The 20,828-nt window shown below is 49.0% G+C and overlaps 3 protein-coding genes across 5 annotated transcripts in view; 2 read left to right on the top strand and 1 right to left on the bottom strand.

The window, feature by feature from the left end:
- CMTM4 (CKLF like MARVEL transmembrane domain containing 4) overlaps positions 1-9,004 on the top strand; it is a 38,427-nt gene extending 29,423 nt beyond the window's left edge. Inside the window, exons 4-5 of one of the 2 annotated variants that reach the window (XR_013997503.1) lie at positions 937-2,041; positions 3,402-9,004. Coding sequence is in view for 1 of the 2 variants with exons in the window: in XM_081117602.1 (XP_080973728.1) it covers positions 937-1,101 (165 nt within the window). In the remaining variant the exon portion in view is untranslated. Of the gene's footprint in view, positions 1-936 lie in introns of both variants that reach the window. The other variant, XM_081117602.1, reaches the window with a different exon arrangement.
- A 633-nt stretch (positions 9,005-9,637) lies between these two features.
- CMTM3 (CKLF like MARVEL transmembrane domain containing 3) lies at positions 9,638-17,057 on the bottom strand. Of its 2 annotated transcripts, XM_081118500.1 has the most exons (5): positions 16,782-17,057; positions 13,731-13,886; positions 12,380-12,475; positions 11,884-12,004; positions 9,638-10,773 (listed from the first exon to the last, which is right to left on the bottom strand). In XM_081118500.1, the coding sequence occupies exons 1-5, from the start codon at positions 16,926-16,928 to the stop codon at positions 10,745-10,747; spliced, it is 549 nt and encodes a 182-aa protein (XP_080974626.1). In that variant the 5' UTR covers positions 16,929-17,057; the 3' UTR covers positions 9,638-10,744. The 2 variants fall into 2 exon arrangements, with proteins under 2 accessions (XP_080974626.1, XP_080974627.1); XM_081118501.1 differs by lacking the exon at positions 11,884-12,004 and having other exon boundaries at positions 16,782-17,016.
- A 108-nt stretch (positions 17,058-17,165) lies between these two features.
- Positions 17,166-20,828, top strand: part of TK2 (thymidine kinase 2) — a 62,086-nt gene continuing 58,423 nt past the window's right edge. The window contains exon 1 of the mRNA XM_081119199.1: positions 17,166-18,150. The gene's annotated coding sequence lies outside the window, so the exon portion shown is untranslated. The remainder of the gene's footprint in view (positions 18,151-20,828) is intronic.

Genomic DNA, 20,828 nt, shown 5'->3' with positions numbered 1-20,828 from the left:
GTGTTCCTGGAACAGCAGCCTCAGCATCACCCAGGAACTTGTTAGAAATGTCATTCTCAAGCTCCCTAAGAGCTACTGAGTCAGAGATTTTTTTAACCAGCCCTCCAACTGATTCAGATGCACGTTCAAGTTTGAGAACCACTGCTTTAGTCTGTTTCCAACAGGACCCTGGATGTCTGTCTGTTAATGGTATTGCTTTGAAGAGCCTTACCTGCCAGTGTGGGGGTGTTAATGAAGCAGAACACAGTCCTGACACCATTTAGTAGTCAGATGACATTTTCGCTCTTAAGGTAGAATGTCATGGGGGTGGGGTGGGAACCAGATAATGTAAGACTGTCTCTGTGCTCTGCATTTCTATATGGTTCTGTATTTACAAAGAATATGTAGCACTTTTGTAATGGGGGGGATTAAAAGGTTCATGAAAAACATTAAACTAGCTGCTCTCCTAGGTGTCACTTAGTAGACTCATCCAGTCATTATTAAATAAGCCAAACCTGCTGCCTCTCACCCAGGAGCTACCCAGGTGAGAGGCAGCTGGAGAGCAGGAGGGGGTTTGGGGGCTGTGCTTTGGAATCTCAGGCCTTATGGCTTAAGTTGGGCTCACATGAGCCCCTGATTTTCTGTGTACCTGGGATTATGTCTACATGTATTTTCTCATCTGGGACCAGTGACCATGAAGGTGCTGTAAAAGAGGCATTTTTGTAATTGAAAAAAAAAAAAGATGCAAAATACTTCAAAAGAAACCTCAGGCTGTCTTCAGGTCAGGCGGGACATATGTGGGTCACATGACTATAGATTTGGCCATGGTCTGATAGCTAAACATTCAGCGGAGCTAGGTGTTGGGGGCACAGCTGTGTATAAGCCACTCAGGGTCCTACCCAGACACCTTGTAGACTGCTGATGTGTTTGAGGACTAACTGTGCATATGTCTCATAGATATTTGGCTTCTTGGCCACGGCGGTGTATGCAGTGAACACATTCCTGGCAGTGCAGAAGTGGAGAGTCAGCATCCACCAGCAGAGTGCCAATGACTACATCCGAGCCCGCACCGAGTCCCGAGACGTGGATGGCCGCCCTGAGATCCAGCGCCTGGACACATGAGGACCTGCCAGAGTCCTCCTCCCTCTCATTCTCGTGCCCATCCTTTCAATCAAGTTTTCTTTTCCTTGTCACGTCAGATTCTCATGTGATTAAGCTGAATTTTGTCCTCTTAGGCTCATTTTGGGAAAGGGTTTTTTTTTTAGTGGCCCTGTTAGCAGGTATGTGAGGTGAAGAACCCCTGTATACCCAGCTGTTCAGACAGAAGTGGGTGGGAGAGACCTACGGATTCTCCAGCGTTTGGTGGCCGTGGGAGCAGCCAGACTCCCTGGCTGCCATGTCCGCTTTAGGTCTTCACTGTCCCTAAGCACAGGCTTCCCATCTGACTCTGAGCCACCCTGTCATATGTATTTGTGACAAGTAAAGACTCTGGATTAAATGGGGACTGCTAGGAGGGGGGGAAATCAAGGAATGAAGGTACAGGGTTGAACCAGTCCATCAGTGATTCCTGGGCAGCCCCCACAGTGAGCTTCATCAGCGTTAGTCTTGCTGCCAGGACCCTCCCCTAATGCTTATCTTCCTCCCTACTGCTTGTCTTCCATGCCCAGGGCGTTGAGACAGCCAGCGCAGGCCATGTGTGGCACTGAGGGTCTTGGTGATGGGTGTGCTGGTGGAGCTCTTGGCTGGTTCTGGACTTTATGGGGAGGGGTGATACTGGTGTCCTCTTGCGACAGCTCCATAGGACTGCTGACATATGGGAGGGTCACCTTTCATTTCCTACCTGCTGAGAAATCCCTCGATTCTTCCTTGAATGAATCACCTCCCTGAATCCCAGATTCTCCTCCAGGAATATGGGGACAATCTTGTTTTTCGCTCTCCTAACTATCCTTAATACTTTGAAGCTGAACTGAAGATTTTCTGTAATTTTACCGTCTCAGGTAGAAGCCAGGAAAGAAATTCAATCCATTCCAGCAGCCAGAACACTTGCCCCTTTGGACCACAGGTGGGACACATCTCTATTTTAGAGACATATGCTAATTTTCAGTTACCTGAGAAGAGTTCTAAAGTGATTCTGAGTAGACTTGTCTAGGATTTGAAAATACTTGAATTTGCACCATGACATCCTTTCACTGACATTTTAGAAGGCACTAATTGCAGCTTTTTGTGCCTCAGGGTCATAACTGAACATTGATCTTAGAAGTTGTTGGGAAGGATTCTAGGTATGTCAGGTTTTGAACTGATTTTTTAAAAATATGTTTTTATTGATTTTTAGAGAGAGAGGAAGGGAGAGGAATAGAGATAGAAACATGGATGAGAAACATCATTGATGGGCTGCCTCCTGCATGCCCCGCCCCCTACTGGGGATTGAGCCCGCAACCCGGGGCCTGTGCCCTGACCAGGAATCGAACCGTGACCTCTTGGTTCCTGGGTTGATGCTCAACCACTGAGCCACACTGACTGGGCTTGAATTGATTCTTGATAAAGTTAAGATTATTGTGGTGAAGGAGTTAAATGAGCCCCTATGATGCTGTAGTTTCTTTTTTTTCCTGTTGGAGACTAATTGTATCTTTTATGGAAAAATTGTTTTAACTTGTCAGGTTTTCACTCTGAACTGTTTTTAATGTTTACAAACCTCACTCTAGCTCTAATATTTTGTGATTAGCCCTCACCAAGGAAAATACATTTACTGCTGGTGGGAAGGTGGGAAGATTTTGCAGTAATGAGGAAAATCCCCAGGATCTTGTGCTAGTGAACAGTCACAGCTTTAGCAGCATACCATGTAATGAGAGAGAGAATATGAATATGTCTTTGGGGTGGTGGGAGGAGAGCATGCTTGAGAAAGTATATGTGTGTATGCATTGCATTCTTCATAAAAGATTGATCAGGTGGCTGGGGATTTGATAGGAAATGGTACTATGCTGTCTCTGAAGAGGTAGGGTTAGGGGTTAGCTCTCTGAACTGAACATCCTGTACAGTCTGAGCTCTGCTGCAGTCCTTCCCCAGGCAGTGTCCCAGGTCACATGTACAAGCCCCTTGTCTGCTTCAGGGGCCATGGCTACTGGTGCAGACCCAGCTGGTCTGGTGGTCACTTACCTCCCTCTGTTCCCCAGAGGGCAGCCCGGCCTGGTCACAGCTGGGCCTGCTGCCCAGCAGGTGTGATCGAGCCCTCTTTCTGTGTTTGCTGTGAGACAGTACAAGTCACGCTTTACAAACTTTGAACCTATTATATGTAGTGATTTTTGAGGAGATTCTGACATCTGGATTTTATCTATTCATTTTATATATTTATTTTGCATTTGTTGTGTGTGTATGCTTAGTCAAAATTGGGCTTATCTCCCTCTGCGATTTCCATTTAAAAACAGGGTCACAGAGACTCAGCCTTGCATTAAATGGGGCCCACTTGGAAGGACCACCCTGTACTTTATCAGAAATCTCCTGCTGGGAATCATGTTACTTGGCCTCAATAAAAAGCCGCCTTTGAAGTGCGATTGAAGAAAAGAATACCATTCAGGCAGGATTGCTGCCCAAGCTTTCCCAAGTCACTTCAATCAGACCAGTTTATCATCTGGTGAAAAGGAGCCTATTGGCCTCCTGACGATGTGCTGTCAGCTGCAAGAAACAGTTCTGAAGCCCATGGAAACTGTAAACGCTGACAGATGATAAAGTGATGACACCGTGTGCCACAGAGTGACTTAGGAGTTAATTTGCATCTTAGTGTTAGAATACTTGGAATTATTTATGTCCCTGTAACTATTTAATATCCTCTGTGCCATGAAGCTCTCCCATGGTTTTTGTAAATATATTTCTTTCTATTTAATTAGCTCTCACTACAACCGGAAGTGGCCAGGTAGGCTCTCCAATTGGTGTGCTGCACAGTCATCAAGGTGGTGGTGAGATGTTTTGAAGGGAATATGCTTGTCTAGGTGAATGTAGACAACTGCATTTTTCTTATGTTGCCTTTGTGTACAAATAAGACAATCTAGATTTTGGGCGCTTAAAGGACTTTTTTTTTGAAAATTGAAGGAAGCATATTTTTGCATTTAATAGTTCTAATGTGGATCAATGTCAGTTTGTTTTGGGGCATTTTCAGGCTGAGGCAATCTTAGTGTTTCTCAATTTTCTGGTGGGATGATAATGGCTTTCATGGTTTGTGCCAAACTTGAAGAGAACTACAGTTGCTTTGTGCACTTGAATATGTTCCTAGAGACCTAGGATCGAAACCCTCAAGCATTTGGTGGTTTTAGATGGATGCAAGCACTGACGTCTTCAGAGAAAGTTTATCTTGGCATTGATTTGGTGGATGGCGTATTTTTTTCTTTGATTCTCCTTTATCTTCCCTTTATAGTGCGTGAAGGCATGAAGGGAAATGCCTTCTCCCTTTCATATTGAGAGGTTACAGTCGTGAAAGCCTAAAGACACTTGCTGGCCCCATGTAAAGTTGGGGAAGGACCAAGGCATTTACAGATTAAAATCTCATAAGAGATGTTTGATTTATACTAAAGTATTTTATTTGAGATTTTTACTCTGCAGCAATAGTCACTCAAGAGAGATTACCTTTGCCTAGAAAAGCAAGAATGTAGTAACCTGCCCTGTCCCAATACTTATCCATGTCTTCCTTGGCAACCTGAACTGAAGGGCCGGCATCAGCAGAGCTCAACCCATCCACAGAGAGGACCCAGCCGGGCTCTGAGGGCGTGGTTCTGGGAGGGGGACAACACTTGCAGCCCCTTGGGTACCATTACCGTCTCCTGGCAGGAACGCTTATGCCCGTGGGTGAGTATGGAGTGTATCTGACCTACGCTCTGTGTTGGAAGGTTCTGGTGAGAGCTTGACTCAGTTGAAAACATTCCTATTCTTCCTTTTTTAAATCCTCACCCGAGGGTATGTTTTTTATTGATTTTAGAGAGAGGGAGGGAGATGGGAGAGAGAGAGAAAGAGAGAAACATTGATTTGAGAGAAACATTCATTGATTGGTTGCCTCCCATATACACCCTGACTGGGATTGAACCTGCAACCTGGGTATGTGACTAGGAATCGAGCTGCCACCCTTCAGTGTAGAGGATGATGCTCCAACCAACTGAGCCACACCGGCCAGTGCCATTTCTGCTTAAAGTTTGCACCTTCATATACCTTTTTGAAGGTTTCTTTGTGATTCAGACTTGGGTTAAGCCATAGGTGGTCTCTGAGGAGATGAAGCACTTACTCTTCTGTCTGCACATGCTTGTGAATTCTTGCTTGCAATGAATGAGCCTTGAATGACCCCCCCCCCCCCATGTGTTGTGTCCTATGTGTGACCCAACCTCACCTTTTCTTGTAGACACTCATGCTGTTTGGGAAGAAACCCCTCCATGTGCTTAAGAGGTGGACCAAGTTCTAATCTCTGGCTATGCAAGATTTTCTGTGGGTTGTTCTTAGAACCTGTCCTAATAGATGAGTAGAGTGTGGAGGCAACATGTGGCCAATTCAGTGATTCTGGAAGGCAGTGATGATTTATGTGATTCCACTGTGCCATCCCTGTACAAAACAAAGCAGCCATGAGTCGTCGTCCCACTGCCTCATTTTCTCCATATCTTGTTTATAGGAAAAAATGACATTACACAGGTAGCAAAAGGCACAAACACTTTCTGAGTTGAGAGCTGCTGCCGATTGATTCTTTCAAGCAAAATAAAAGGTTGCTTCCTGCTCCAGGGGCTGCCATTAGCTTGTGAGGTCTCCAGATCACTTTTTTATTTCCTAGTGAAGGTTTCAGAAGCCAAGGGCCTTTCTTCCCCAGGTCTTGCTTATTTTATCAGTACCCACTCTTAGGACCAGCAAGGCAATAGGCTGGTGAGGCGGGAGCAGGGGCAGGCCTGAGAGGTGAGAGGAGGGGGCCCTGCACCCCAGACTCTGTCTGCTGTGGGACTGTTTATAACACTAGACTGGTTACTGACCCAGGAAGTCTTGAAAAAATGTACTTGGTTAGCTACCTTTCCATCCTCGTGTCTTTGGGGAAACCAAGTTTTGTGTTCTGGAATTAGCTTGCATGCAAAAGCTGGATGTAGGGACCAGTGTGCCTTGGCGCTCTGGGGTGGGGCTCTGGCTGTTGACTTTGGGAACTTGCAGGTCTGGGCAGGTGACTCAGATTCTGGTGTGGGTGCCACCTTAGAGTGGACGCAGACTGAACACTGCCGTGTAAACTTCCCAGCTCTTTACAGAACCATGTGTTTCTTTTTTTCTCATCAGATAGTGTTGAAATCCTAAGAACCGTCTGGTTGAGAAGGTAATTTGAAATATTTGAACCTTTACATTTCTTTCATTTCAAGACTCTCTGAAAGAAAATACCCTCCATATCTGTTAGATCAAGAATTGTCTTCTGAAAGCTAATGTTCTGTTTGACTTTTCTTCACACCAGTAAATGGCATTTATACCCTCTTAGGCTTGAAACGGAGGAGTGGGGCCTGATAGATTTTCCATTCTTTGGTCTAGACTATATTCTTATTCCACTTGGATATAATTTCTCAATCTTGGGGATTTTTTTTTTCTAGTTTATCTTATTCCATAAGCATAAGAGTAAAGAAAAGTTACCCACAATTCCACTGAGTTTGAATGAATCAATGGCAGTTCGCCCAGAATAAAGTTAGGTCATGGATCATTGATTAGCATATCTTTTTCATAGGGTTAGTTTGTTGTCTACGTTTTTAATGCCAAGACTTTAATTTAGACACCCTGGAGTGGTTTGGGATGCATTACCCACAAAGGCCGGGGGGCCTTCATTAAGGGGTTAATAGCCTGGGCTCTAGTGAGCTATGGGAACTTACTTGTTCTCATTTAGAGGAGGCAGTTGTCTCAGATGACCTTTGTTGATGGGATTAGGGCAAGGCCCAAAGTTTCTTTTCCTGGTTGTGCCTCAGAGGAGAGGTGTGACATAATTGATTCTGATAAGGGTTTGTTTAAGATTCAATAATAATCTGAAACCCAGGAAGTACCCCCTTTTATCAGGAAAGCCACCTGAAGGGAAGGTCAGGAAATAAGGGTTGTGTGGGGACCTCGTGCCCTTGCCAGGCAGGGCCAGGTCTCTCTGATGGCTGCTTCCCTTCACGGGCCATTTTGCTTTCCTGCCTTTTCCAGAATCAATTTGCAATTTCAAGATTCTGTTCCCATCTCAGCAGAAGTGAGGAAGACAAATATTTGGGGCTTGAAAGGAGAACTGGCTGGTCCAAGGGCTGGGAGAAGCTGGCTCTGAGGACAGAATGCCTGGATGGTCCCCCAAGCTGGCCCAGACTCACAGAGGGGCCACCTGCTTCCAACTCTTTCACCCCATAAACCTGCTTAAAAATGAGTCTTCAAATCCTGCCTCATGATGAAATGAGTATGTAGATAAAGCTAGTGCTTTTCATAACTTGATTTTTGATGTGGTTTCCTCTAAGAGAACGCTAGGGATCGAAACTATCTGTATATGTTGACATATGTAGGGGTTCGGGAACCCATGGCAAAAACACTTAACTATTTATTACAGGTATGACTGTATGTTTCCCTGCAAAGTAGATAATTCTGTCTCTGTATATTTTAAGACAAATAATAATCACTTCACCTTTGGTGCCTTCTGTGTGTCGGTCACATAAACACTCTTGTTAATCATGGAATTGAAAAAAAGATGTACATTTAGTTAAACCAGATAACACTATTTTTGTAGCATGATTTTAGATTGTGTCCTTTTAATATTGCTTTCAGCAGTGCTGGTTTTGAGGTTGGCCATTTTCCCTTTAAGCTTCATATGTATTTTTAAAAAGAAAAAGACAAACTCCTGGCTGTTCCTATCTGCTCCCTGCTGTTTTCTCCCCATCTTGTTCCTGCTTATTTAAACAGTCTGAGAGCAAGAGAATATTTCTGTGAAATAATTCCTAACCAGTATAACTGCATTGGGCATTTTTGAACCACTTGTTCAGTTTGGAGAGCCACTGCTCACCTCAGACAGTGAGAGGAAAGTGGTTTCCATAGAAAAAGAAAAGAACATCCTTGGTGCTCTGACTTTTCTTCTCTGGGTTTAAACGGCGACAAGGCCTGTCGTCTGGGGCTAGTGAACCAGAAGGTGTTCTCTGGCCTGGCGTCTCTGCTTGAGTCTGGGGCATCCCCGCTGGTCCTGGACTCACCTTCCACTGGATCTGATTGGTTCGTGGACCTGGGTAGGCTCCAAGGCCCTTTCTGGGTTTGGGCCTGAACAAAATAGATTCCCTGCTGTGAGGAGCTTGGTGAAATCACTAGGTAACACTCTAGCTGCCCCGTTTTGCTTTCCCACCCTCTGCCTGGTCAAGAAAAATCTTGAAACTAGCTGAGCCATTGCAACATGAAGGAACGGATTTATCGAAACATAAAACTAGCTTTTTTTGTCCTTTCTGAAGGGTCACAATATGTAATTATTTTCTAACACAGGAAGTCAAGTCAGGTGGCTAATAACTCTAACGTGATTACTCATTGGTACTAGGTCCAGTGGCACTCTGGGGAAGCAATGTTAACTTAATAACCTTTACACTTTATTCGTGAAAGTCTGTTTCCTTTAACAGTTTAGACACAGCTATGGGGCGTTCTGAGGTGATGCCTGTTTGGTAAACTTTGGTTTATGCTGTTGGCTAGTCAGAGCTCCCACTGTGGCTTCTCAAACCGACATGGGTGCCCTGGGGTGGGCACCACCGGCTCTGACTAGCTCTTGGGTTTGACTCTATGCACTTGGAGTGGTTTTGGGCCCCAAAGTCTTGGTTCCTATTGGTTTGTCCCCGACAGCAGACAAAGCCTCCTGTTGCCCTCAATTTCCCCCCCTTTATTTCTTTTGAAGGACCAATTTTTCATGGTACTTGTCCTGATCGTTTTCATAGTGTTCAAATCTGTATTTTTGTATGTAGAGGGAAATAATTTTCTCAACACTAATCGCTAATATTGTATTAAATTGTCATGAAGGAGTTCTTGTTTAATAAATGGACATGTAAAAAGGGTCTTGTCTCTTTCTCTGCTCTGACTTACCTCCCTCCCACCCCTTCAGAGGCTGTGGGCTGTGGACCCGGTGCCTGAAACACGCCTGCGAGGTGGAGGTTGAACATAACCACTATCTGTGGAACGAAGCCTCTGTGGTACACGTGTCAGCAGGCAGCATGGCTGCGGCTGGTAAGGTGGAGCAGAAACTCCCACCATGAGCCCCTCTCGGCCTCTGCACATTCAGCTTTCAGACATTTTCAGAACGTGTGTGTGAAAGTTGGGACAAAGTGCTAACCCATGCTCCTCCAAGGCACCAATTCTGAGGTCCCCTGTGCAACGTTTCCAACCACGAGAGCTCCGGGGTTTGGCTGCCTGAGAGGTGCTATGAGACATTACTCTGATACCTGAGAGGCCCTAGGTCTCCTCAAAGGGGCTGTGGTGACCCGGGCAAGCTACCGAACCTTCTGTCAGTTTCCTGGATTGTGTGAGGAGCAAAACGGCACATGTGAGACGCTTAGTGGGGTGCCGGGCATGGAGCAAGTGTGCATGTATTGTCGCTGAAGCCTGGACACGCGACCAGCCTGTGTTGAAGTGTGACACTGGAGAGCATTGCTCTGGGTGGTGGAAGGTTTTTTCAAACACACTCCAAGCAGGTAGTCAGTCTGGTTTAATTCATTATGGCTTTTTTCAGGGTAGGAGATTCACATGCAAGAGAAAAACAAAAGTTACAAATGCCCCCAAATGGGTCCAGAACTCTGGCTCATTTTACAAGGCCTCTTGAGTCACAGGAAATGCTATTTAAGAAGCTGCTTTTGTATAAAAAAATTATATAAAGTTACAAAATCCCGTTAAGATATATACACAGCATAGGTCCTTATGAATACAAAAGGCACGTTTCACCTCTGGTGAGGTGTTGGGAGACCTGCTCTGGTGTCTAGAAGCACATCGTCCTGAGCGCCCAAGAGCCTGTTGCCTGCTGGTGGGTCCCCAGGGAAGGAGGCTTTGGCTGGGCCTGCCCAGCCTCCCAGGACTCTGTTGCTGCTATTTCATCGTTTGGTGCCCTTGATCTTTTAGACCTGGTAAGCTATGTTACAAGCTTTTCTTTGGATTGGTCTTAGACCCAGAATAGTCATGTCACCTGAAGAAGACATGGTTTCCACGGGTGTGAGGTGTCAGTTCAGGGCACTAAGATAAAGCGGAGGCCAGTTTTCTCCCTGCTTAATGGATGAAGGAGGTGGTGCTCCTTGGAACAAAGAATCTTGGAAAGATCATTCTCAACAAAGTGCCTGGTGTGAGCAGGGGCACCAAATGCAGACAAAAGTCGCTGGGGCCTGGGGGGCTGGCGGTTGGCCCCTGGTGGTTTCTGTCTGTCTTCCATCATCCTGTGACCCCCTACCCACCCCCCTTGGCATGAACTATCCCTGGGATGGGGGTAACAACGCTCTCTTGGCTTTGTCCCTTTGTGCTTATTTCTGGCAGAGAGGTTAAGGGCTTAAGGACTGGGGAACAGAAATGAGGAGCGGCGGAATATTCACGATGCCCTCCTGTGCAGAGTGGTTAGATAGGCTAAGCCAAGGGACCCTGTCTTGTGTGTTGGGCTCAGAAATGTCACCTCGGGGCTGTAAGGAGGCCCGCTCCTTTCGAGAGGTCACAGCCTTCCTCTCAACAACACTCGGTCCCCAGGTCACACTCCGGCCAGCCGGTCAGAAATGCAGGAGTAAGGCCCGCATGGCTCGGGTTGCCAGGGCAGGGCAGCCCTTCAGTCGGAGTCCGAGTCAGAATTCTCTTCTGAAAGGAAAGCAAAGAGGAGGCTTGGCAGGAGTTCCCTGGCTGGTGGTGCCTGGGAGCCGTCTCTGGGGAGGCACAGCCAGGCCATCGGCTGGAGCCCCAACTCAGGCCCCTCCTGCAGCTGATCATGCTGTTGGTGGGGTCTGCCTGGCATGAGAGCCTGTGACCCTCCACAGGCAGCTGCTGTCACCTCAATGGTGAAGCCAAATAGAGGTGGGAGCCCAAATGCCCTGTCCTCCAGGGCTCCATGCACCCCCAGTCTCCCCAAGCTGTTCTCACCTAGGGTGTGTACCCCAACCCCACCCCTGCCCCACAATTTAGCAGGACAACGTGGGTAAAACTATTTTCTTGTCCAAGAAACTCAAATATACTAGAAAATCAGGAAGACTCTTTTTGGCCATTTCATAGTTTTAGTCCCCCCCAGTCACAATCCTTACTTTATACTGTGATCAGAAATATGGTATGGCTGTGTTGTCACAGATGGAAAACCAGCCATCCAACTTGCAGCCTTTTGTGTTTTTGTGTTTGTTTGTTTTTTAATTAGGTAATGGCACAACAATCATTCTGAGCTGAAGGATGGCGGAGGGCCCAGAATGTCTGTTGCACTCTCCTTGGGTATAAAAAGCAGAACAAGCCTGAACTTGCCTGGTGCTGTGGGGAAGGATGAGAGCTTGGTTCTCTGCCCCTTAAGCCATGGGTAGGCCAGACTGTAGGGGGTGCTGGCTGGAGCAGATGGCCACTCTGCAGCCCAGTGGACAGTGCCTAGGAGTTGAAACAACTGACTGGCTGCCCTGAGGGCTCGTCAGGGACCATTTAACAGAGATGGAGGTGTCAGGCATGCCCTCAGCTTGCCCTTCCTGGAAAGGCTGAGGCCCTGGGGAGCCTAGTGCTCCTCTGAGGGGACAGGCTTTATGATCAGCGCTGCATGAAGGGACATGAGAACCAGGCTGTGAAAACACTTCCTGCCCATGGGGAGAGAGGAAACCCTCCTACTCCAGCATCAAACCAGCCAAGTGTCAAGTGTCCCCAGGGGAGAGGAGGGCCCCTGCTCTGACTGTCCTGGGGTGATCTGCGAGGTTCTGGGAGGAAACCCACAAGGTGGCCACCCACCTTCCTCCTTGTTGGCTGTGGTCTCGTCTGCAGAGCCACCTTGTTTGAGGAATTTGGCCACGTCGTTAAAGATCAGGTAGAAGTCAACTGCAAACACGATAGTGGCAAAAAAGCCAAACACCTGTAGGATACAGGGTGGATGGAATGTGCCATCAGGAGCTGGGAGTCCCTGATCCAGGAACCTGAGAAGCAGCTGCCCCAGCCTCACCCCCTGTTTTTATCTGCTTGGATAAGCAGCTCAGATTGGCAGGAACAGGCCCCTCCCATTAATGATAGATGGGAAAATAAGCTGTTAACTTGGCTGGCAAACAGCCTTTCAAAGCTCAGGGCAGAGTAGATCTCCAATAAGAGGCCTTTGGGGACCGAAGCAAGGACAGAATATGCCACAGATGCTAAGCAGGTGTCCCAAGACATATCTGGGGCTTTAGGAAGGGTGGGGTGAACTTGGGGGGACATCACTGGGCACCCCCCTCCCAGGGGTAGGGCAGCTACTCACCCCGGCTGCTTTGGAAGCTCCATCTGAGTATTTGGCAACAGCTGTGATGGAGATGGCAAAGTAGATGAGGGCCGCTGTGACACAGCGTAGGAAGTCCTGGGGAGAGAGGGGCATGATGGTCATACTGTCCTGAGCTCCATAGAGTGGGGCACAGCAGGGGAGGGGACCAGCTGGGAGCTTAGGCAGGGGAGAGGGACTCAGAAGGGTACCAGGTGGCAGATATAGGGCTGGAATCCCACTGTTCCCAGAGGAGGGTAGGCCTGGCAGCCTAGACACATGCCTGGCTCCAGATGCCTGGGTGATAAAATAGGCATCTGTGGGGCTCCCGCCCTATCCTTCCACCCCCACTCCTACCCCTGCTCAGGTGCCTGTTGTGGGCTGCCAGCAGATGAGACTGCCCTGTCCCTGGTCCAGCTGAGCTGTCGTCCTCTGCCTGGTGGAGGACAGGGTATGCACCAGGCTGCAGCTTGCCCTGTGGGGATCTGGCTCTGGGCCTCACTTTGCCACATACTTGTTGCAGATCCATTTTTGTATTATGGTTTCTGTTTACTTGTCCCTAAAATGGGGACACAGAGGGTACAGCCCATCAGGAAGAATGCTGGGTATGAAGTCAAGAAGAGACCAGAGTTTGCCCTGGTGGGTGTGGCTCAGTTGGTTAGAGCATGGAGCATGGCCCCTTACATCAAAAGGTTGTGGGTTCGATTACCAGTGACGGCACATACCCAGGTCGTGGGCTTGATCCCCAGTTGGGGCACATGGGAGAGGCAGCCTATTGATGTTTCTCTTTTACATTGATGTTTCTGTCTCCCTTCCTCTCTCTAAAATCAATAATTTTTTTTTAAACTCACTTTGTTTAAAAAAAAAAAAAAAAGAGATCAGTGTTCAAGTACAGGCTTCCTGTCCCTTTCTCTGACCCATTGACGCACTGCATACAGCAAAGTCTGAGGCAAGGCTCTGGGCCCTCCCAGGTGATAAAACGAGTTGCCAGAGGTCTGGGGTCTGGGTAAACCCTGCAAGTCCTGTTAACCTGCCCTGCCCTTGTTGAAATGGCTTGAATTCCTGTGGCTGAGACTCATTCCGCAGGCCTAGCTGGGAGCACCAGTGCCACCTGGTGGCCAAGGGCAAGGACGCAGTCTGGGGTTCCCTGCCTTACAGAGGGACCTGGAGCCCCTGATCCCGGTCACCTGGCTGCTGAGTGGTGCGGCCCAGATCATCTGAAGCCAAGTCTACCCGCCTGGTTCCAACCAATAGCAAACAGCCCTTCCAGCGCACTGAAGAAAGGGCCGGGCTGAAATGCATGACTCTCAGTGAGGGCCAGCCAACCGCTTCCTCTTGGGGCCCCAGCCCTCACCATCATGGGCCAGCACAAGCCCTGCCACTTGTCATTCAACTGCATGGCATCAGCAAAGAGGAAGAAGAGGGCCAGCAGGAACTCCAGCAGGGGCGCGGTGAGGAAGGCGGACGCTGAGGACGCCACGTAGCAGACAAAGGTGATGAAGGAGAGACCCTGTGTGAGGGGCGGGGAGATTAGTCAGAGCCTTTGCACAGCCCCGTACCCACTGTCCCTCCACCCTGCAGTCAGGAACGGAGGGGGCTCCAGTATGGGAGTCGACCTGCCCTCAGTTTCAAAGCTGCCAGGATTAGAACCTGGTCATGGGGCCCAGGCCCGGTGTTTCTGGGCATGGCCCTGAGTCCTGACCCCATGCCAGCTCCCTGTCGGGACCCAATCAGGAAGTCCCAGCCTCCCACATATGTCTGCCCCTCCAGGAGGCCACTCTCTGGGGCTGTTCACCCCCACTCCCACCCCAGCAGGCTCTATGGCAGAATTCACCCAACTCAGATGATGCTCAGTAGGGGCTAATCCAACCTAAGCAGTCCCAAAGGCAGCCCACTAAGCAGGAACCAATTTTAAAAAATCACTCCCAACACACAAGATTTGTACTTCTCACTGAATGTAATCTCCCTGACAAAAGGTTTGGGTGCTGAAGTGTTTAGAGTTGAAATGTACTGATGTCCGCAATTTACTCTAAATGAATGGAAAACAAAATGGATTGATGGATAGATGGAGATATATGATAAAGTAATTATACCAATGTGTTAACAACTGTACAATCTAGGTGGTGGGTATATTGTTGTTAACACTATAACTCTTATGGCTCTTTAATATATTTGCAAATTTTAGTAATAATAAAAAATAAACATCCAGGAAAGGAGTGTTGACACTGATGCCTCGGGCCCTGCTGGTCTTTGGGGGAGCTGCACTGAGGAACAAGAATGAAAATGTTCTCTGCAGCCTTGTCCGTATACTGTGTGTGGGAACTGCTGCTGCCGGACGCGAGGCTCCCAGGAGTTCCAGACTGTGTGCTGCAGAGCAGACCAAGGTGAAGGGGCTGTGCCCTCTGAGGCTTGTGGGGTCTCCTGGGATCCTCGCAACCACCCATGTGCCAGGTGCTGCTCACTGCCCACTTTACAGATGAGAAGACTGAGGTTCTGAGAGGTGAAGTGATTGCTCAGTGTCATGCAGCTATTAAAAGAGCACCAGAACTTGAACCCAGGGCTGGCTTGACACTAGATGTCGTTCTTTAGCAACCCTGCCCTGGGGATGTTGGCTTTTATCTGCTTTTATCTGGTCTCTTGTCACTGTGTCTCGGTTTGAACATGTCCATGGCTGAGCAGCTTGGAGCGGGGCCCAGGGGCTGGCCCAGGGGGCCCTGCAGGGATACCCACACCCCCACAGGAAGCACTGTGGCTGCTTCAGACAAATGAGCTACAGAGATCCCAGGGAGTCCCCAGGGCACCCACATCTGTCCTGAACATGGCCCTGGGGGTAGCTGAGTCCAATTGAACAGATGGGAAACTAGGGCACAGAGGCAGCTGAGAGTCTGCTAGGGCTTCCCAGGAAGGCAAGGTATGGCACCCGGCCTGTCCACAGAGCCTGCTGTACTTACTCTGTTGTGGGCTGTTCTTGTGTCTCTCTTTTTCCTGTTCCCCGCCCCCCAAAGCCCGATTCTGGAGATTACCCCTCTTGATTCCCATTTCCTCATTCTTGGATTCCTGGCTGCCACTTCCTCTCCCTTCCCGTCCCTACCAGGAAGGAAGCTTGAGCCTGGGGCCGGACCAGAGTGTCCTCCACAGGCATACTCCCAAACTGAGATTCCTGGCACCCAGCTCTGCCCTGGGCCTCCTCTATGCTCCGCCCAGCTACCCCTTGACCTATGAGGGGGGTCTAAGTGGGGTGGGTTTGGGATCCCCTCTGGATGGTGGATTCAAAGCTTCTTTGGGAAAGTAGCTCCCATCAATCTCTTGGGTGTGGCCGGGGTGTCCAACCAGGAGGCAACCCCTTGAAGGGAGGGCTGTGGGTTCTGGGTCCTAGTGCCTCACTTGGGAGTTGGGCAGGTCCTGGGCTGGTGACCTCTGGGCTGACCCCAGGCACAGAAGAGACGGTAGGGCCCCAACTGCCTCCTGAAGTCAAGGCAGAATCCTCCGTCCTCTGACCCCCATCCCCCTCAGTCCTTGCTGTCACCAGGCCCTCATCTGATCCACCTGTCAAATCCCCTAGAAGCTCCGGCCTCAGCTTTCTTGTCAGTAAAGTGGGAATAAAGACGGGGGCTGTCAAGTTGCTGGGGATCTAAGTAATGAGTGCCCAGCCCTCATCCGAGTCCCCTCTGCCTGGTCTCTTCCTCCCCTTCCCTCCTCAGAGGCCCAGCACCGGCCCCCATCCCACTCGCGGACAGTGCGGGAGTTTCTGCAGTGTCCTGAGGACAAAGGCCTGACTCGCCCGGGTGGGGGGAGCGGGAAGGAAGAAGCAGCTCCGCGGGGGCGGGGCGGCTGGATGCAGACCAGGAAGGGGAGGGGGGATGAAGTCACCCCGCTGGGCTCCGTCCCCGCCGCTCGGCCTGCGTGCCCCCCAGAGTGCTGCTGGGGCCTCACCCAATCCCGAGGGTCCCCATCCCAGCTGGCTGGACTCCACTCCAGCCTCCGCCCCGCAGCTTGAGGCCCCGGGGCCCTCCCTGCGCCCAGGAAAGCGGACGGGGGCGCCCCGACCGGGGGGGGGGGGGGGTCGTGGAGGGCGGGGCGAGCGGATTCCTCCCGGGGCCCAGAGAGGGCGGAAGCGCCCGAGGTCACACAGCGCCGGGCCGCCGCGTCGCGGGGCCTCTCCCCGGGCTCCCCAAAGGCCCGGAGCTTTGCACTCGCGCGCCCAACACCCAGAAAGACGCGGGTTCGGGCCCCGCCTCCCCTCTGACCCGCGCGCCTCGCTTCAGAGAGTCCGTCGGAAAAGTGGGCAAGTTTGCCCAACTGGACGGGGCTCCGAGAGGGGTCGGCCGGGCGCGTTCGGACAGCGGCCCCCGCCCCCCGAGGGGGCCCGCGCCCGCGCCCGCGCCCGGGGCCGCGCCGCACTCACCGACTCCGCCAGCAGGAGGCGGCCTTTGAGCGAGCAGAGGAAGGCGCGCGCGGGCAGGAGGGCGCGCAGCCCGGGCACGGCCGCGCCGGACTGGAAGCGGCCGGCGGGCTCGGGGTCCGCGTCGGGGTCCGGGTCTGGGGGCCACATGGCGGCGGCTGCACGGACAAGGCTCGGCCCTGCTTGCTCAGCCCCCGCGCCCGGGAGGGAAACGGAAACCCAGGCTGTGCGGAAGGAGAGAAAGGCCGGGCGAGCTCCGCGCAGGGGCGCATCCCCCGCCGCCCCGCCCCGCCCCCGCCCCGCCCCGCTTCTCCTCCTGCCCCCTCCTCCGCTCCCACATCCCGTCCTCTCTTCCGACCTAATTCCTTCCCTCCCCTCCTCCCCTCGGACCCCGGCGGCCCGGGCCCGGGGCTTCCTCACATTCTCCTCCCGCCCCTGTCCCGGAGGCTCGGGGCCTTTTTGCCACCCCTGAGCAGCCCGCTGGGGCTCCCACCCATCTGCCCTTGCCCAGAGGGGTTGTCTACACTCGCAGCCTCCCGTCGGGCGTCGTGCCCGTGCACGGGTCCCAGGTCCAGGCCCTACGCGTCCAAACGGCAAGGCCCTCCCTAGCCTTCTGCGGCTTTGACCGCGCCGTCAGCTCCCCACTGCATTCCTGCTGTTCCTCCCTTGGCCGCCCCCCACCCAGCGCCCATTTATTCCGGGTGGGCTCCCAGACACAAACCTCATAGCCTACACACAACACAACGCAACACACACACACGCCAGCGCGTTTTCAGGGCGTCAGGAGTTCAGTGTGACCACGAGCAGCCCATGACATTCTCCCTGCGCCTGGGCCTCTGCGAGGGGCACTGCCGTCCATCCTCCCACCCCGAGAGCCAGAGCCCCTGGGTTGTCCTTGCACACCTGACCCGCACATCTTCACGTCCTAAATTTTCTTTCATCTCCGTCAACTCAGCACCACCAAGGCCTCCGCTAGATCCCAAACCATTCTCATCCCTCCCTGCACTGTTCTGAGGAAGCAGAACTCTTGTTTCCTTTCTTGGCAGCCAGAGGGATGCTTAACTCCTCAATCGTGGTCACTTCCATTCCTTTGCTCAAAAACCTTGGGAACTTCCCATCTTGCTCAGGGTCTTGGTATAGGGCAAAACATAACCCCTTGCTGCCCTCTCTTCCCTGTCTCTTCCACCCGTCTGCTTTCTCACAGTTTCTTAAACAAACCAGGCTCGCTTCTGCAACCGGGCCTTTGCACATGCTGTCAACGCTGCTTGGAGTGCTCTTTCTCCACCTTCTCATCTGACTGATTCTTCTTTAGTCTTCTGTGATCATGATGCAGCATCACTTCCTCAAAGACGTTGCTGACCTCTCCAGCTAGGTAAGAGACATTCATTTACTTATTTATTCATTCAACAGCGGAGCTAGAAGCCCGAGATGCAGGGTAGCCGCAGCTTATTTGGGGGGTGTGGGCAGATACTAAATGTGTCCAGAAAATCCTGAATAAGGTGGTTGCTGGTATTAGATGTCTGGCAGGTTCAGAGGGCAGCCAGACAGCCTGTGTGGAAGAAAGGACTGAACCAAGGACCAGCAGGAGGATACAGATTGTGGAGGCTCAGGCCCTGGTTTGGGATTTACCCCAAATTCCCTGGGAGGAGGCCAGGTGGGGGTTAGAGCAGAGGACCACCTGGCTCTAATCTGTATCAATTAAAATGTAGCTCAAAACTGCAACTCAATATAAGAAAACCCAGTTTTTAAAAAGGGGCTAAAGATTTGAACAGACAACTCAACAAAGGTGTGCGAACATTCAATAAGCACATGAAAAGATGCTCGAATCGTGACACCTAGAAATGCAAATTAAAGGCACAGTGAGATACTACACCACACCTATTAAAATGGCTGAAAAAAGAGAGATGCTACTGCCCTGGCCGGGTAGTTCAGTTGGTTAGAGCGTCGACCCCATACACCAAGGTTGCGGAACACACAAGAACCAACCAATGAAATCATAAATAAGTGGAACAACAAATTGATGTTTCCCTCTCTCTTTCTCTCTCTCCCTCTCTCCATCCATCTCTCCCTTCTTCTCCCTTTCTGTCTTTTCATTGCCTTATCCCTCATAAGGTGTTGAGATTTTTCTTAGAAGTTTTTTATTGATTTAATGTCAAGTAATTTTTTATTGTATTATGGACAATTCAAACATTATGTTATGAATTCTGGATTTGATTAACTTCTATAGAGAATTGTTTTTTTGTTTGTTTGTTGTTATTGTTAAAGTAGACAATCAATCTGGTTAGATTCAGGCCACAATTTCCTACCCCCCTTTGGATTGTGGTTCCAATGTGAGTTCAGTTTTCAAATGCTTTGTAGAGTTATTTTGGAATAAATCCCACTTGGTCATGGTGTAGAATCCTTTTAATATGCTACTGGATTTGGTGTGCTAGTATTTTGTTTTAATTTTTGCATCTAGAGTCATGACAGATATTGGTGTATAGTTTCTTTTCTTGCGATGTCTTTATCTTCTAGCTTTGGTATCAGGGTAATTCTGGCCACATAGAATGAGTTAAGAAGTGTTCCCTTCTAGTTTTTGGAAGAGTTTGAGAAGAATTGGTATTAATTCTTGAAATGGTTGGTGGAATTCTCTAGTGTAGTCATCTGGTCCTGGACTTTTACTTGTTGGGAGGTTTTTGGTTACTAATTCAATCTCTTCACTTGTTGTAGGTCTGTGGAGGTTTTTCTGTTTTTTCTTCAGTGAATTTAGGTAATTGTGTGTTACTAAGAATTTGTCCATTTCATCTAATTTGTTGGGACATAATTATTCATAGAATTTTCTTGTAATCATTTTTATTTCTGTATGGTTAGTAGTAATGTCCTCACTTTGTGTTCTCTCTTTTCTTTGTCAGTAGCTAAAGGTTGTTGATTTTGTTGATATTTTCAAAGAACCAACTTTTGGTTTTGTTGATTCTATTGTTTTTTTCTGTTCTTTTATTTATCTCTGTTCTTATCGCTATTGTTTCCTCTTTTCTCCTAGCTTTGGGTTTAGTTTCCTCTTCTTTTCCTAGTTCTTCAATGTGTAAAGTTAGGTTACTGAGATCTTTTTTTAAAATGTAAGCATTTATAGCTATAAATTTACCTCTGAGCACTGCCTTTGCTGCATCCTATAAGTTTTAGTATGTTTTTAGTTTCATTCATCTGTATTTTTAAATTTCTCTTGTGATTTCTTCCTTGACCCATGGGTTTTTAATTTTCTACATACTTGTCATTTTCTAGTTTTCCTTCTGTTATTCACTTCTGTCTTCATTCTATTATGGTAGGATGGCTTTAATTTTTTTAAGTGAATTTATTGGGGTAACATTGGTTAATAAAATTATATAGCTTTCAGGTGTACAGTTCCATAATACATCAACTGTATATTGTATTGTGTGTTCACTGCCCCAAGTCAAGTCTCCTTCCATCACCATTTATTCCCCTAGGACGGCTTTAATTTTTTAAAAAATGAAAACAAGTTTTGGAGAGGAAGTGGAGAAATTGGAACCTTTGTACATTGCTGGTGGGAATGTAAAATGGTGCAGCCACTGTGGAAAAAGTTTGGTGTTTCCTCAAAAACCAAAACATAGAATTACCATCTGTCTCAGCAATTCTTCTCCTGAGTATATACTCAAAATAATTGAAAACAGGTTTTCAAACAAAAACTTGTACACAAAACTTCACAGCAGTACTATTCACAATAGCTAAAAGTTGGTTGGAAACAACCCAAATGTCTAATAATGGATGAACGGGTAAACCAAATGTGGTATAGCCATATGATGGAATATTATTCAGCCAAAAGACGGAAATGAGGTGATGAAAATGTTTTATAAGTAGATAGAAGTGGTTGTTGCACATCTTGTGAATGTACTAAATGCGACTGAATTGTTTACTTTAAAATGGTTAATTTTATATTATGTGAATATCACTGCAAGAAAAAAATTTAAATATCCCTCTTTTAAAAAGCAAGAGAGTACAGATACATGCTTTGCATGGACAAAACTTGAAAACATGCTAAGTGAAAGAACCCAGAAA

Source organism: Miniopterus schreibersii (assembly GCF_964146895.1).
Source record: "Miniopterus schreibersii genome assembly, chromosome: 18".
NCBI lineage: Eukaryota > Metazoa > Chordata > Mammalia > Chiroptera > Miniopteridae > Miniopterus > Miniopterus schreibersii.
This window is presented reverse-complemented; position numbering and strand designations above follow the sequence as displayed.